Here is a 14,785-nt window from a genome sequence, read left to right as displayed (position 1 = left end):
TGGGATATACAATGTGGGGATTGGGTGCACATGTCAACAAAAAATGTTCCCAACTTACAACCTTCACGAAAGATAGGGCCCAAATACATTGGACCTTTTTCAGGTTAAGAGATTGATGAATAAAGTGACTGTAGAACTTGCTTTACCTAAGACTTATCGTAATATCCACCCTGTCTTTCACTGCTGTTGGTTGAAACACACCCCCAAGGACGATACTTGGCACCCCCAGAAGCCAGCTCCACCTCCGAAGATGATCCAGTATTAACTGATTAAATGGTTACATCTTCCCATCTCTCAAATCGAATGGGTCGGAGCAGAACATGTCCACGCCCCTAAAATAATAAAGCAATTCCGTCGTCAACATCCGGACTGCCCCGGGGGTGGAGGGAGATCTTAAGGGGGGCAGAATGTCAAGTACCTTGCCATGAACGAGTTAAACCTTTTGTAAGTGGCCTTGCAAACTGTTTTGAAATGTTGCACACTGTTCTCTTCCTCCCCGTTTCCTTCTCTCGTTCCCATCGCTTGTTGCAATGCACACCTGCGTGTATTACGTCTAGTGCGCTTTGCATCTCCTAAGCCCTATATTACCCCTGGTCCCTCTACCTACCCCCCAGATTTGACTCAGAATGCCTGTCTGAGTGTGCTTACCTGGATTCTGAAATAAATGGAACTTTACAAGGACTTGGAGTCTATTTACTGAGTACCAGGGGGGTCCTAACAAGGAGGATGAAAACGCAAAAAAGTACAAAGGCATCAGCTAGGCAGGAATGTTCTACCACCCTGCAGAGTCACATCTTTATTTAATTCACAATGGTGAATACAGACACACACAGAGAACAAAATCTAGTCCATGTGATTAGAGCTGAATAATCTCACTAGAGCAGGGGTGTCGAACTCATTTGTTATGAGGGCCGGATCTGACATAAATGAGACCTTGTCGGGCTGGGCCATGCATGTCATAAGATGTAATGCCAGGTAGCAGAGATATAAGCTTTATAAAGGACAAACACAATTAAATGTTTTTTTTAAAAAAACTTAAAACATGCTTAAAAGATTAGCACTCTTGCAGTATTTTATATAACAGTCTCTGATAACTGACACTTCTTGCTCTGAATTATTGCATAAAAATCTGGAGACAGTGACTGCGCTGCAGCAGTCTTGAGTATGCTGTTCAGGTGTATCTAAGAGCCAAAGGAAAACACGGAATGGCTGAGCATTGTGAGCTTTTGTACATACAGTATGTCTTAAAAGTGAGTACACCCCCTCACATTTTGTAAATATTTAAGTATATCTTTTCATGTGACAACACTGAAGAAATGACACTTGGCTACAATGTAAAGTAGTGAGTCTACAGCTTGTATAACAGTGTAAATGTGCTGTCCTCTCAAAATTACGCAACACACAACCATTAATGTCTAAACTGCTGGCAACAAAAGTGAATACACCCCTAAGTGATAATGTCCAAATGGGGCCCAAGTAGCCGTTTTCCCTCCCTGGTGTCATGTGACTCGTTAGTGGTACAAGGTATCAGGTGAGAAGGGGGAGCAGGTTATCGCTCTCACTCCCTCATACTGGTCACTGGAAGTTCCACATGGCACCTCATGGCAATGAACTCCCTGAGGATCTGAAAAAACGAATTGTTGCTCTACATAAAGATGGCCTATACCCTGAAACTGAGCTGCAGCACGGTGGCCAAGACTATACAGCGGTTTAACAGGACAGGTTCCACTTAGAACAGGCCTTGCCATGGTTGACCAAAGAAGTTAAGTGCCCATGCTCAGCGTCATAGCCAGAGATTGGTTTTGGTAAATAGACGTATGAGTGCTGCCAGCATTGCTACAGAGGCTGAAGGGGTGGGGGTGGGGGTCAGCTTGTCAATGCTCAGATCATACGCCGCATGCTGCATCAAATTGGTCTGCAGGGCTGTCAACCCAGAAGGAAGCCTCTTCTAAAGATGATGCACAAGAAAGCCTGCAGCAAACAGTTTGCTGCAGACAAGCAGACTAAGGACATGGATTTCTGGAACCATGTCCTGTGGTCCAATGAGACAAAGGTAAACTTATTTGGTTCAGATGGTGTCAAGTGTGTGTGGCGGCAACCAGATGAGGAGTACAAAGACAATTGTGTCTTGCCTACAGTCAAGTATGGTGGTGGGAATGTCATGATCTGGGGCTGCATGTGTGCTGCCGGCACTGGGGAGCTACAGCTCATTGAGGGAACCACGAATGCCAACATGTGCTGTGACATACTGAAGCAGAGCATGATCCCCTCCCTTCGGAAACTGGGTCGCAGGGCAGTATTCCAACATGATAACGACCTCAAACACACCTCCAAAACGACCACTGCCTTGCTAAAGAAGCTGAGGGTAAAGGTGATGGGCTGGCCAAGCAGGTCTCCAGACCTAAACCCTATTGAGCATCTGTAGGGCATCCTGAAATGGAAGGTGGAGGTGCGCAAGGTCTCTAACATCCACCAGCTACAGGATGTCGTCATGGAGGAGTGGAAGAGGACTCCAGTGGCAACCTGTGAAGCTCTGGTGAACTCTATGCCCAAGAGGGTTAAGGCAATGCTGGAAAATAATGGTGGCCACACAAAATATTGATACTTTGGGCCCCATTTGGACATTATCACTTAGGGGTGTACTCACTTTTGTTGCCAGCAGTTTAGACATTAATGGCTGTATGTTGCATAATTTTGAGGGGACAGCACATTTACACTATTATACAAGCTGTAGACTCACTACTTTACATTGTAGCCAAGTGTCATTTCTTCAGTATTGTCACATGAAAAGATATACTTAATTTTTTACAAAATGTGAGGGGGTGTACTCACTTCTGTGACATAATGTATGTAATGAGATACAGCCAATATCCCTTCTTCTGTGACATATTGTATACTTAACCGATTTTCATGTTATGTATTCTTAAACCACCAACTACATGTATTTCAGCCCACTGTACCTTATCCCCTTGTCTGAAGAAGTGTGCTTTTAGCACACAAAATCTTATGTTCTGAATAAATCTTGTTTTTTAAGTTGATAAAGCATTGTTTTTTAAGTTGATAATTTTGTATGGCCAGTAAATGATGTTTAAATATCCAAATGGCCCCTGGCAGAAAAAAGGTTCCCCATTCCTGCTCTACAAGCACTAGTGATCTGTTTATATTCATCCTTGGTTATAAGGCCCTACTTCCATTTCTTTAGAGAGCTGTTTATGGAACCACCTTGGCTTCTTTAGGCTTCTTCCATTTTTTCTGCTTGTTGTTATTCCTCATGCTTTCCTACTGAGAGACTGGATCGTGAAAGCACGAATACAGTGAAAAGGGGAAGAAAACTCAGTTGCACCCAGGAGAGCCCTGGCATAACGAGCCAACAAATCTCTCTCTCTCTCTGTAGCAAAGCAAAAGTTCATACCTTGAATAAAAATGTGTTGGTCTTAAAGGTGCTTTCTTTATATCTCTCCTGTGTGATCTAGGGAACTGGGCAAAAGAAGCTCTGGCTCTTTCCCTCCCTCCTCAGGGGACAAGGAGGGGGAGGAGCCTCAGTCAATAGAAGGAAGAGATGTTTGGGTCAGTAGCTCTGCTGTGCGATTGAAAGCCTGGCAATGTAAGCTCTCCCTCCCTCTTTCCTCCCTAAGGCTCTGTAGCTCCTGTGCAACTGAGCAAGCCTGGCAAAGCAAGCTGTGAAGCAGAAGGAAGCAAGAGAAAGGGAGAAGGAAATAAACTAGCTTGCAGGCCTGATAGAAATCACTGGGCCACATGTCTGACACCCCTGCACTAGAGTCTGGAAGTTTTTGTGCAGCAGAGGCAAAAATACATCATGGCAAATGACGTATAATTTGGCAGCACCTATAATTCAAAATAGGCCATACATATTTAAACCAATAAAGTAATCTTTCTCTCTTCCCCAGTCAGTATCAATAACAAATAATTAACATTACGCAACCATTTCACTCTTCTGGAAACAAAAGAATTTATGAAGATCAGGGCTTGTCATCATACAGGCTTGCCTAGCACAGCTCATATTTCTAGGTCATGAAATGCCAAAATGTTTTCAAGCCGGTGGTTATAAGGCTTCCTTAGAAGCCTCCAAAGAGCATAGTTTCTTATCGGCGCCTGGCCACTTTTGGGTTGAGAGCGGCCAAGTAGCGCCTTTCCATGAAGATGCCGCTCAGTTGCTTTCAACTCGAAAGTGACTGGACGCCTTTAAAACGCCACACTCTTTGGAGGCAGGGGGAAAGCAGTCCCCATCATGATATCGCTTTTAGTGATGTTATCGTGGCGTGCGGAAAAAAAACCCACAAGGGAGCTGGGGGGCGCAGGGGTCTGCTTCTAGTGGCAGAACTCTTAGTGCCAGCCCTGCTCCCCAGCATTACTCATTTTAGAAATAACACAATGTTTATATGCTTTGCAAAGTGCCAAGCATAACAGTGTAAAGCAGTTTCAGAGGGCAATTGTGTTGGCCTGCAGTAGGACAGTTAAATTTGAGAGCACCTTAGAGACACAAGATTTTTTTGGGAGGGGGGGGTATTACCTTCCAAGAGTCAAAACTCCCTTTGTTCAGACACAGTATTAGTAGTGAAGCAGTCATGCTTACCAGCTCACCCTGATGAAAAGCTCAAAGGCTCCTGGGAAGACAAAGTCATCGCTGCTGATGGCCCAGCGCCTCCCAAATATCAGCATCCCAGGCATCCTGGAGACCCTGCCTGCTGCGCCTCACCTCCTATGGAAGAAGAGAGATAGCTACAGAAACTCACTTCTGCTAAAGTAACCATCTCACCCCTTCTTCATCTTGGCTGCCCTTCTTCTGTATGTTTCCCAGCTCTGCAGTACTTTTTCTGAGATATGCAGACTAGAACTGAACACAAGATTCTAAATAAAGTCATTATAATATTGGAATTTTATTTTCAAATCCCTTCCTAATAATCTCTTATTATGGAGCCCACCTTTTTTCCAACCATTCAGCGCTTGAGCGTACTACACAAAACCCAACTGTCTTGTGGGCAACTTAAAAGATCTAAAGAACCTTAAGATTCCTCAATATTCTTGGTTCATTTTTCTGAAACAGGCCTCTTGAATTTCATACATTCCATTTCTCTGCAGGGCCCAATTCTTTTACTACACATGTTCCTCTGGGAAAGCCCTGCGCCCGTTTTACTACCAAACAAGGCACGGCGAACTCAGCCACATTCTTGAATGTGGTAATCATCTCATTGTTTGACATATTTATATGACAGCCTTCAGGTTACCCAAGGCTATTTAAGATAAAAACGAATCATTAAACAATGTAATTTAAGACATTCCAACATTCAGCTGCAATTAGAGGCAATGAAACAAAGCCAAAAATTGGAATAAGTTAGCCACTGTCCACTGAATCAGCAAAATCTTCACCTGCCACGTGGATTCCCCTTGGAAGGGAGTTGACTTGCATTCATAAGAAGAAATCTTCCCAAACGGGCCAAAGTTCCATCTAGCCTTATTTCCCCCAAAACCAAACAGGAGTCAGATTCTTAACCTGCTGATCACAGAAAAGAGCACATTTCAAAGCCTTGCCACTCACATCCATATCTAGAAATCTTTTGAACCAGACCCAAGCCACATCTAACCCAAAATCTTGTTCCCTGCAGAAACAAAACTTCAGCTCTATAGAGATAAATCCATTCTTTTTAACTGTGCAAAACATTTCTATAAGCTTTCACTATTCCATGTCTCTAACCCCTGAAAATTAACACTGCAATAATAGTAGCAGCATGAACCTGGAATCCAGGGGCATTCAAAAGGGAAAAGGTAGTCCCTTGTTCAAAGGTGCCACTAAATTCCAGGTTCGTACCTGCCATACCAAAATTATACAGGAGTCTGAATGAAGAAATTGACTCACAAAAGCAAATGCTACAATCAATTCTGTTAAAGGAGCCACAGGGATATTATCAGCTCCCCTGGAAAGTGGTTTCCCACTAACCAGAAGCCTGCCAGGCAGGGCCTGGGAACATCTGTCTTGCCTCACATGCTGCCCCCCCCCACTTCCCACCATAGTTAGGTTTGCCAGCTGTGGGTTAGAAATTCCTGGGGATTTGGGGGTGTAGCTTGGGGAAGGACCTCTGTGGAGCATAACAATACACCCTCCAAAGATGTAATTTGGGGAACAGATCTCTGTGGTCTGGAGATCAGGTCCCATCCCAGGAGATTTCCAGGCCCCACCTGGAGGTTGGCAGGTTCTATTTGGCCATGACAGTTAAGAGACACTGACAGAGCTATCTCTCAATGAACCTAAAAGACTGCCTGATTAGCTTCCCTCAGTTTTCCTCCCAACCTACCTCCTTCTTTGCCCCCAACCTACTCCCCCTTAAGAGCCCCGTGGCCCAGAGTGGTAAAGCTGCAGTACTACAGTCGGAGTCCTCTGCTCACGACCCGAGTTCGATCCCAGCGGAAGCTGGGTTCAGGTAGCCGGCTCCAGGTCGACTCAGCCTTCCATCCTTCCGAGGTCGGTCAAATGAATACCCAGCTTGCTGGGGGGAAAGCGTAGATGACTGGGGAAGGCAATGGCAAACCACCCCGTAAAAAATCTGCTGTGAAAACATTGTGAAAGCAACGTCACCCCAGAGTCGGAAACGACTGGTGCTTGCACAGGGGACCTTTCCTTTTCCTATAATATCTTCCCAGAAGCCGGATCGGCCGCATCAGGGTTGGGGAGGGAGGCTGGTGCCCACCAGAGTCTCTTCGTGGGAGCCTCAATGGTCTTCAGACTTTTATCCTGCCTCCCCCACATTTAAAATAAATAACGGTTGGGTAGCTGCAGTACTGCAGTTGGAGCCCTCTGCTCTTGACCTGAGTTCGATCCCGGCGGAAGCTGGGTTCAGGTAGCAGGCTCCAGGTTGACACAGCCTTACCTCCTTCTGAGGTCGGTGAAATGAGTCCCCAGCTTGCTAGGGGAAAAGTGCAGATGACTGGGGAAGGCAATGGCAAACCACCCCGTAAAAAGTCTGCCTTGAAAACGTTGTGAAAGCAACGCCACCCCAGAGTCGGAAACGACTGGTGCTTGCACAAGGGACTACCTTTATTCCCCCTTACCTGAGAACCCCATTTCTCCCCCGTTACTACACTCTAGGCTGGTTTTAAAAAACCCACCTGACCCCAATTAATAATAATAATACCACCCTCCCCTCATACACGGGCTCCTCGCCCCCATCAGCCACAGCGCCCCCTACGCAGCAGTCAAATTCTCAGCCACATACCCTCTCCAGTTGCCCGGATGTAGACCTCCGTTGCCCGGCAAAACTGGGGGCGCCTACTGACAGCGCAGCGTCATGACGCACTCACGCCCACCTCAACATCCTTTCGGTTCAACGGCAACTAACCACCTCCAAGCAGGTCCGCAGCCTCGTAGGCATGCGCGCTGACGGCAGGAAAAATGCGCGTGCGCAGAAGTGGGGAGATGGGGGGGGGGAAGGTTCTTCCTGCCAAAGAGATAGAGGGTTTTTTAGAAAGGGTTTCCGCACAGTCATATTCCGGTTCTGATTAAGTAAACAAAGCAGGAGTCAAGTGGAACCTTTAAGAACAGCCAAGTTTTATTCAGAAGGTAAGCTTTCGTGTGCTCTCTAAAGCACACTTCATCAGACGAGGGGGTCAGGTATTGTGGGCTGAAATACAAGCAGTTTGTTGATTAAGTATGCAGACTGATCACATGGTAAACCAGTGTGGCCTGGCCATTTGGTCTGGATAGCCATAAAAGGTAATAGAGGCCTCTGCCAATTGGTGTTTCTGTAAATCTAGGTGAATCACAAAAGGGCATGTATTTCTTGGTTGTAGTCCTCCTAATTTACTTATCAACATCAATCTATATATTATAAACATCATTCTAGTCTGCCATTAGAAAACATACAAGAATACATAAAATGAAAATGGGTTTAAGTATATGTAATGAGATAAATAGCCAATATCCCTTATTTGAGTATGTCAATATAAAACATTATTCTGATACACTATTGTAAAAGAGAAATACATTGGAATACTGTGGATGTATAGGTAAAAGATATAAAAGTATAGTCCTAAAAGATGATGCTGTTAATGCACACATTATGTCAACAAATCTGGAAAATGCAGCAGTGGCCACAGGATTGGAAAAGATCAGTTTATCTTCCAGTCCCAAAGAAGGGTAATGCCAAGGAATGTTCAAACTATCGCACCATTGCACTCATTTCACATGCCAGCAAGGTCATGTTAAAAGATCCTACAAGCTAGGCTTCAGCAGCATGCCGATCGGGAACTACCAGAAGTTCAAGCTGGTTTTCGGAGAGGTAGAGGAACTAGAGATCAAATTGCCAACATTCGCTGGATTATGGAGAAAGCGCGGGAGTATCAGAAAAACGTCTATTTCTGTTTCATTGACTGCGCTAAAGCCTTTGATTGTGTGGATCACAACAAATTTTGGCAAGTCCTTAAAAAGATGGGAGTACCAGACCACCTCACGTCTCCTGAGAAACCTGTATAAGGGTCAAGAAGAAACTGTCAGAACAGGATATGGAACAACTGATTGGTTTAGAATAGGAAAGGGAGTTCGCCAAGGATGTATATTGTCACCCTGTTTATTTAATTTATATGCAGAGTACATCATGCGGAACGCTGGCCTAGATGAAGCAGAAGCCGGAATTAAGATTGCCGGGAAAAACCTCAACAACCTCAGATATGCAGATGATACCACTCTAATGGCAGAAAGTGAGGAGGACCTAAAGAACCTCTTGTTGAGGGTGAAAGAGGAGAGCACAAAAGTAGGCTTGAAACTCAACATCAAAAAAACTAAGATCATGGCATCCAGCCCCATCACACCTTGACGAATAGAAGGGGAAGACATGGAAATAGTGACAGACTTCACATTTCTGGGATGCAAGATCACTGCAGATGGTGACTGTAGCTATGAAATTAAAAGACATTTGCTCCTTGGGAGGACAGCTATGGCGAACCTGAGCAGTATAATAAAAAGTAGAGACATCACCCTGCCAACAAAAGTCCGTATAGCCAAAGTGATGGTATTCCCAGTAGTAATGTATGGTTGTGAGAGCTGGACCATAAGGAAGGCCGAGTGCAGAAGAATAGATGCTTTTGAGCTGTCGTGCTGGGGAAGAATCTTGAGAGTCCCTTAGACTGCAAGAAGATCAAATCAGTCCTAAGGGAAATCAACCCAGACTGTTTCCTGGAAGGTCAGATGCTGAAGCTGAAGCTCAAATACGTTGGCCACCAAATGAGAAGGGAACACTCCCTGGAGAAGATCCTGATGCTGGGAAAGACAGAAGGCAAAAGAAGAAGGGGATGGCAAAAGATGAGATGGCTGGACAGCGTTACTGATATAACACGAATTTGAGCAGACTTCGAAGGATGGTGGAAGATAGGAGGGCCTGGGGTGACTTTGTCCATGGGGTCGCAAAGAGTCGGACTCGACTGTGTGACTGAACAACAACAACATAGCTATACTCACTGAGAGTGGGTTTAGCATATGTAATGAGATAAAAAACCAATATCCCTGTTTAGTCCTGGGGAGGTGTTTGTTCGAAGTTTCATAATAATTTGTAATTCAGCAATTTCTCTCTCCATTCTGTTCTTGAAGTTCCTTTGCTGTAAAACAGCTACCTTGAGGCCACCCACTGAGGTCATTTGGATCTGATTAGGTAAGGAAGACATCCGTTCATTTTACTGCCGTCAAGCTTTTTTGAAGTCTTCAAAACACTTTTGCTCTATTTTTCTGGGGACCGGCTTGTAAAATAACTCCATATAACGGGTGGTCAACGGTAGCTGTCCAGCATGGCCAATGGCTGGGGCTGATGGGAGTTGTAGGCAAAAAAGCATCTGGAGAGCTACCGTTGGCCACCCCTGCCATATAATGTTCTTCGTCCCTAACATAAAATCTCAGATTAGTCAAAACTGAACAATTTATACTTTAAATGATTTTCCCTCCATTTTTCGCGCTTATAAGTATTTGCAGGGAGTGTTGAACTTTTTTGTTATGAGGGCCAGATCTGACATGAGACCTCGTCAGGTCAGGCCATTGTGTGTCATAAAATATAATGCCGGGTAGCAGAGATACAATTTTATAAAAGACACAAACACAAAGGTTTTTTAAAACATGCTTAATTATCACTCTTGCAATATTTTATTTACGTCTCTGATAACTGACACCTCTTGCTCTGAATTGTTGCATCAAAATGTCTGTGCTGTAGCCATCTTGAGTATGCTGTTTAGATGTGTATCTGACTTCAAACCTACTTTTGATTTATCGATATTCATTACAGAAATCTCATTCTTAGTACTCTGAGCCTAGGACACAGAGGAAAACACAAAATGGCTGGGTATAAGTCAAGGATAAGACAACGTGTAACAGACACTCCGCTTATTAACTATTTTAACTATTTTAATATCAAAGGTAATGAAGATGAAGATATTGGATTTATATCCCGCCCTCCACTCCGAAGAGTCTCAGAGCGGCTCACAATCTCCTTTACCTTCCTCCCCCACAACAGACACCCTGTGAGGTGGGTGGGGCTGGAGAGTGTTCTCACAGCAGCTGCCCTTTCAAGGACAACCTCTGCCAGAGCTATGGCTGACCCAAGGCCATGCTAGCAGGTACAAGTGGAGGAGTGGGGAATCAAACCCAGTTCTCCCAGATAAGAGTCCTCACACTCTACCACTACACCAAACTGGCCTAAGGATTTTAAAATTTTTTGGTACTCAAAAAACTTGACCTCCCACAATAGATGCTTAGAAAGAACTCTTACATTGGGAGACCTTGGGGGGGATTGCCTCAAAACACTTGAGTCACACAGACAACCAATAATTAGAACTTCCCTGTTTTCTGAAGTTTATATTTGTTTATAAATGACTTAAATATTGTATATGGTTCTCTAATATGTATTGTGTCTTTAAGAGCCTGTACGTTGAGCTCCAGCTACTTTGAGAATCCTCTTGGACTTGCATTGCTTGACCATATGGTGACCACACTTTGAAAATGCTGAGCATGATGTAGCTCACTGAACATTAGGAGTGGTCCTAATCTCTGCATAATATTAGTTATAAATGGCTGTTTGTAAAAATCTGTGAGCTAGCTCACGCTAACTCAGCTTAGAGGGAACACTGATACTAACCCATCTCCCACTATATTTTAATGTATTTTTTTTCTAGTGGCAAACTAGAATGATGTTTATATGTGTGTTTAAATTAAACCCCCGAGAAACTAATGCCCTCATTTTAACCCAGAGCTAACATTACAACAGACTCTTATTTATTGTACTTCATACCTAATCAAATAGACATCAGTCTGCTATTCCGACTTATATTGCCTTCTCGTTGTTTCAGCCCAGTCAACACAATCACCAGACCCCGACTTGAGATTCTTTTAATCTGCTAAAAAACATTTCCAGGGTTTTGCATACTCACTGCCCACTTTCTCTACATTTTGGACTGCTTGCCATTCCAACCTGTTGACTGATGAAGTGTGCTTCTAGCACACGAAAGCTGACATTCTGAATAACATTTTGTTGGTCTTAAAGGTGCAACGACTCCTGCTTTGTTCTACTGCTTTAGACCAACATGGCTGCCCACCCGGATCTATCTAAATGGCTTTGTTGTTTAACAGAGTTGGTGAGTAATTAAGGTATGACCTCTTTTATTCATTACTCGTGGCATTTAATCTTTACATTAGCATTTCTAATTCTTTACAGTGTGGCTTATTGGCCAGCTTATTAAGGCTTTTGCGCTATTGGGTTTGTACGTGGATGTCCAAAATCTTACCTGTGCTGAGGAAGAAGACATATCTTTAAAACAAGTGATAGCTACTCCAGATTCCTCATTCCCTGTAGCATTTACCAACTTTTTGGAAACCGATATCCTTCAATTGTGTTTTACAATTTTGATCTGTATATGGTATTATGGACTTTGATGTTTGCTTTGGACTGAGTTTATGAACAGTTGTTATTTATGCTCTTGTCTTTGAGCTGTATGGTATAGTATTTTGAATAAGGCCTTTTGCTTTTCCTTGTAGTTATTAATAAGATACACACAATTTTGATAAGTACTTTATTGTTTCCAGGAGAGCCACAGCATAATGACACACACACACAATGAGTGCAACAAAATACACACATTATAGCAAGGCACACAAAATCTCATACCTTGAATAAAATTTTGTTGGTCTTAAAGGTGATATGTATTTCTCCCATGTGATTGAGGCAGCCAGACAAGGAAGAGGAACCTCAGCTAATGGAAGGGAAGAAAGGCTTGCCTCTGTCACCTTACAACTGAGGGAGCCTGGCCAGGAAGCAAGCTCTGGCTGGTTCCCTCCCTCCCCCTGGGAGATGGAGGGGGAGAAGCCTCAGCCAACAGAGGCTTGCCTGTCTATCTCTCCTGCGCGATTGAGAGAGTCTGGCAAAGCAAGCTGTGATGCAGAACTGGAGAAGGAAGCAGGAACCAGCCAGCTGCTCGAGGGACAGATAAGAACTCTGCGTGGGATGGATGTGGCCCACAGACTGCATGTTTGACAGCCCTGATTTAGCATTATTGAGACTTTCCTCCAACGGCATTTGAAAATTTCTTGAGAAAAAGTCATCTTTGTCTAGCTTGCTTTGGTACTTTTCTTGGAGTATAGGTTGCAAATATTTCAAAGCACTGAAAGCCTCAATTTTGTTCTAGTCCCTTTACAATTCCGCATTTACATTCACATAGAAGATCCTACCACCTGGCATAAGGAAAAACAGATTGCTTACCTGTAACTGATGATCTTCGAATGGTCATCTGTGCAGTCACACACATGGGTTCTCTGCTCAGCCATGAACCTGACCTCGGAGAATAGATTAGCTAGCCTCAGGCGTTTATTTTGGCGCGCATTTCCTCTCGCTCTGGGGAGCAGGCATCCACTGCACATGCCTGAAGCGAGAGGAAGGCGCTCCACCCACTCAGTTTCTTCGAGCCACTACTGAGAAAGAGGAGAATATAAAAGAATATATAAACCAGCAGCGGGGAAGGCTGGGTGGGTGGGGGTGACTACACAGACGGCCATTTGAAGATCATCAATTACAGGTAAGCAACCTGTTTATCTTCATTGTGGTCTCTGTGCAGTCCCACACATGGGTGATTAGCAAGCTTGCCGTGGGTACTGGAAAAAAAAGAAAGCATATGTACCATAATGCATATCAACATTTACTTTGGTTCTTATTGAACCCACCTGTGTGTAGTTGAATAGGGAGCGAAGGACCGCTTGTCCAAACGAAGAGTCTCGCCATGCACGAACGTCTAGGGCGTAGTGCGTGGCAAATGTAGAAGAAGAGGACCAGGTTGCAGCTGCACATATGTCCTGTATGGAAACACCCTGGCAGAAGGCTGATGAAGTGGAGACAGCTCTGGTGGAATGCGCCATAAGTCCCACAGGTAAGGGCTGCTTAGCTAGTTTGTAACAGAGGGCAATTGCTGAGACGACCCATTTTGAGAATCATTGTGTAGAAATTTTGTGCCCTTGGTTATGCTTTCGATAAGCTACAAAGAGTCTAGAGTCTATATGGAAGCATTGCATTCTATCAATATAGAAGGCAAGAGCTCTACGCACATCCAAGTTGTGTAACGCTCTTTGTCCATTATCCTTAGGATTTTGGAAGAACGAAGGAAGTGTAGTAGATTTTCCTAAATGGAAAGGAGAAACTATTTTGGGTAGGAAAGAAGGATCTGGTTGAAGGACCACTCTGTCATGATGGAAAACAACATAGGAGTTGATTGCACCTTTAAGACCAACTTAGTTTTATTCAGAACGTAAGCTTTCGTGTGCATGCACACTTCTTCAGACGAGGAATGAGGTACAGTAAGCAGAGCCACGTATAGCTGGTGGGGTTTGGAATGCAAAGTGTGCAAAGTTAAAATCCAATAGCAGAATAGTAAAATTAACAAATTCAGAAAACCTTTGATCGGGGTTGCATTAGCGTGGGAAACCATAAAACAGTAACATGTCACAATGTGAGAATGCCTGTTAATTATTCTATTGCTAATAAACCTGGGTCAAAATGAGGTCATTTCTTTCCCAGAAGTTTTTCCTGTCCAACTGATTTACCTTTTAACATGTAACACAAATACATACATCATTCTAGTTTGCCATTAGGAAAAAAAATACTTTAAAATATAGTGGAAGATGAGTTTAGTATATGTAATGAGATAAGCAGCCAATATCCCTTGTTTGAGTATGTCAATACAAAAGCATTATTCTGATACACCATCCTAAAAGAGAAATGCATTGGAATACTGTGGATATATCACCATACTTGGTGAAAGTGGGTTTAGCATATGTAATGAGATAAAAACAAACAAACCAACATCTCTGTTCAGTCCTGTTCAGTTCAGGGGAGGACTGAACAGAGATGTTGTTGGTTTTTTGGGGTAGCTGAGTTTACAGTCATGGAGTTGGGGGCAGGGTGGTTAAAGAGAAATTTAGATTCTGGCGCATGAATCTTATGCAGGGACTCCACACATTTAGATGTTGGTGGTACCGATGCAGGTTTTTCCCATGCTTCTTTCAGGCCTTCAAGATGAACGGGGAGCATCGGTAAGAAGGACCTGGCAGGCAGATCAGCATGAACCAGGTCATGAACCGCATCCGAGATTCTGGGTAAGTCGGTGGCGAGTTTAATATTAAGGGTGGTAGCCATATTAGTTATCAGATCCAGATAAGCTTTGGACCCTTCAGAGGGAGAGCGGTCAGCAGGTTTGGTGATGTCGGAAGCTGGTGAGGCAGGAGCACTTCTTGCAGATGCCGAGGAGTCAGATT

At 43.9% G+C, this 14,785-nt stretch overlaps 1 protein-coding gene across 1 annotated transcript in view; it reads right to left on the bottom strand.

Annotated features, from left to right (window-relative positions):
- DAGLB (diacylglycerol lipase beta) overlaps positions 1-4,704 on the bottom strand; it is a 34,887-nt gene extending 30,183 nt beyond the window's left edge. Inside the window, exon 1 of the mRNA XM_060260905.1 lies at positions 4,595-4,704. Coding sequence (XP_060116888.1) covers positions 4,595-4,689 — 95 coding nt within the window. The 5' untranslated portion in view covers positions 4,690-4,704. The remainder of the gene's footprint in view (positions 1-4,594) is intronic.
- Between the last annotated feature and the right edge of the window lie 10,081 nt (positions 4,705-14,785).

Source organism: Heteronotia binoei, chromosome 20 (genome assembly GCF_032191835.1).
Source record: "Heteronotia binoei isolate CCM8104 ecotype False Entrance Well chromosome 20, APGP_CSIRO_Hbin_v1, whole genome shotgun sequence".
Lineage (NCBI taxonomy): Eukaryota > Metazoa > Chordata > Lepidosauria > Squamata > Gekkonidae > Heteronotia > Heteronotia binoei.
Note: the sequence above shows the minus strand (reverse complement) of the source record. Positions and strands in the feature narration are given on the sequence as shown.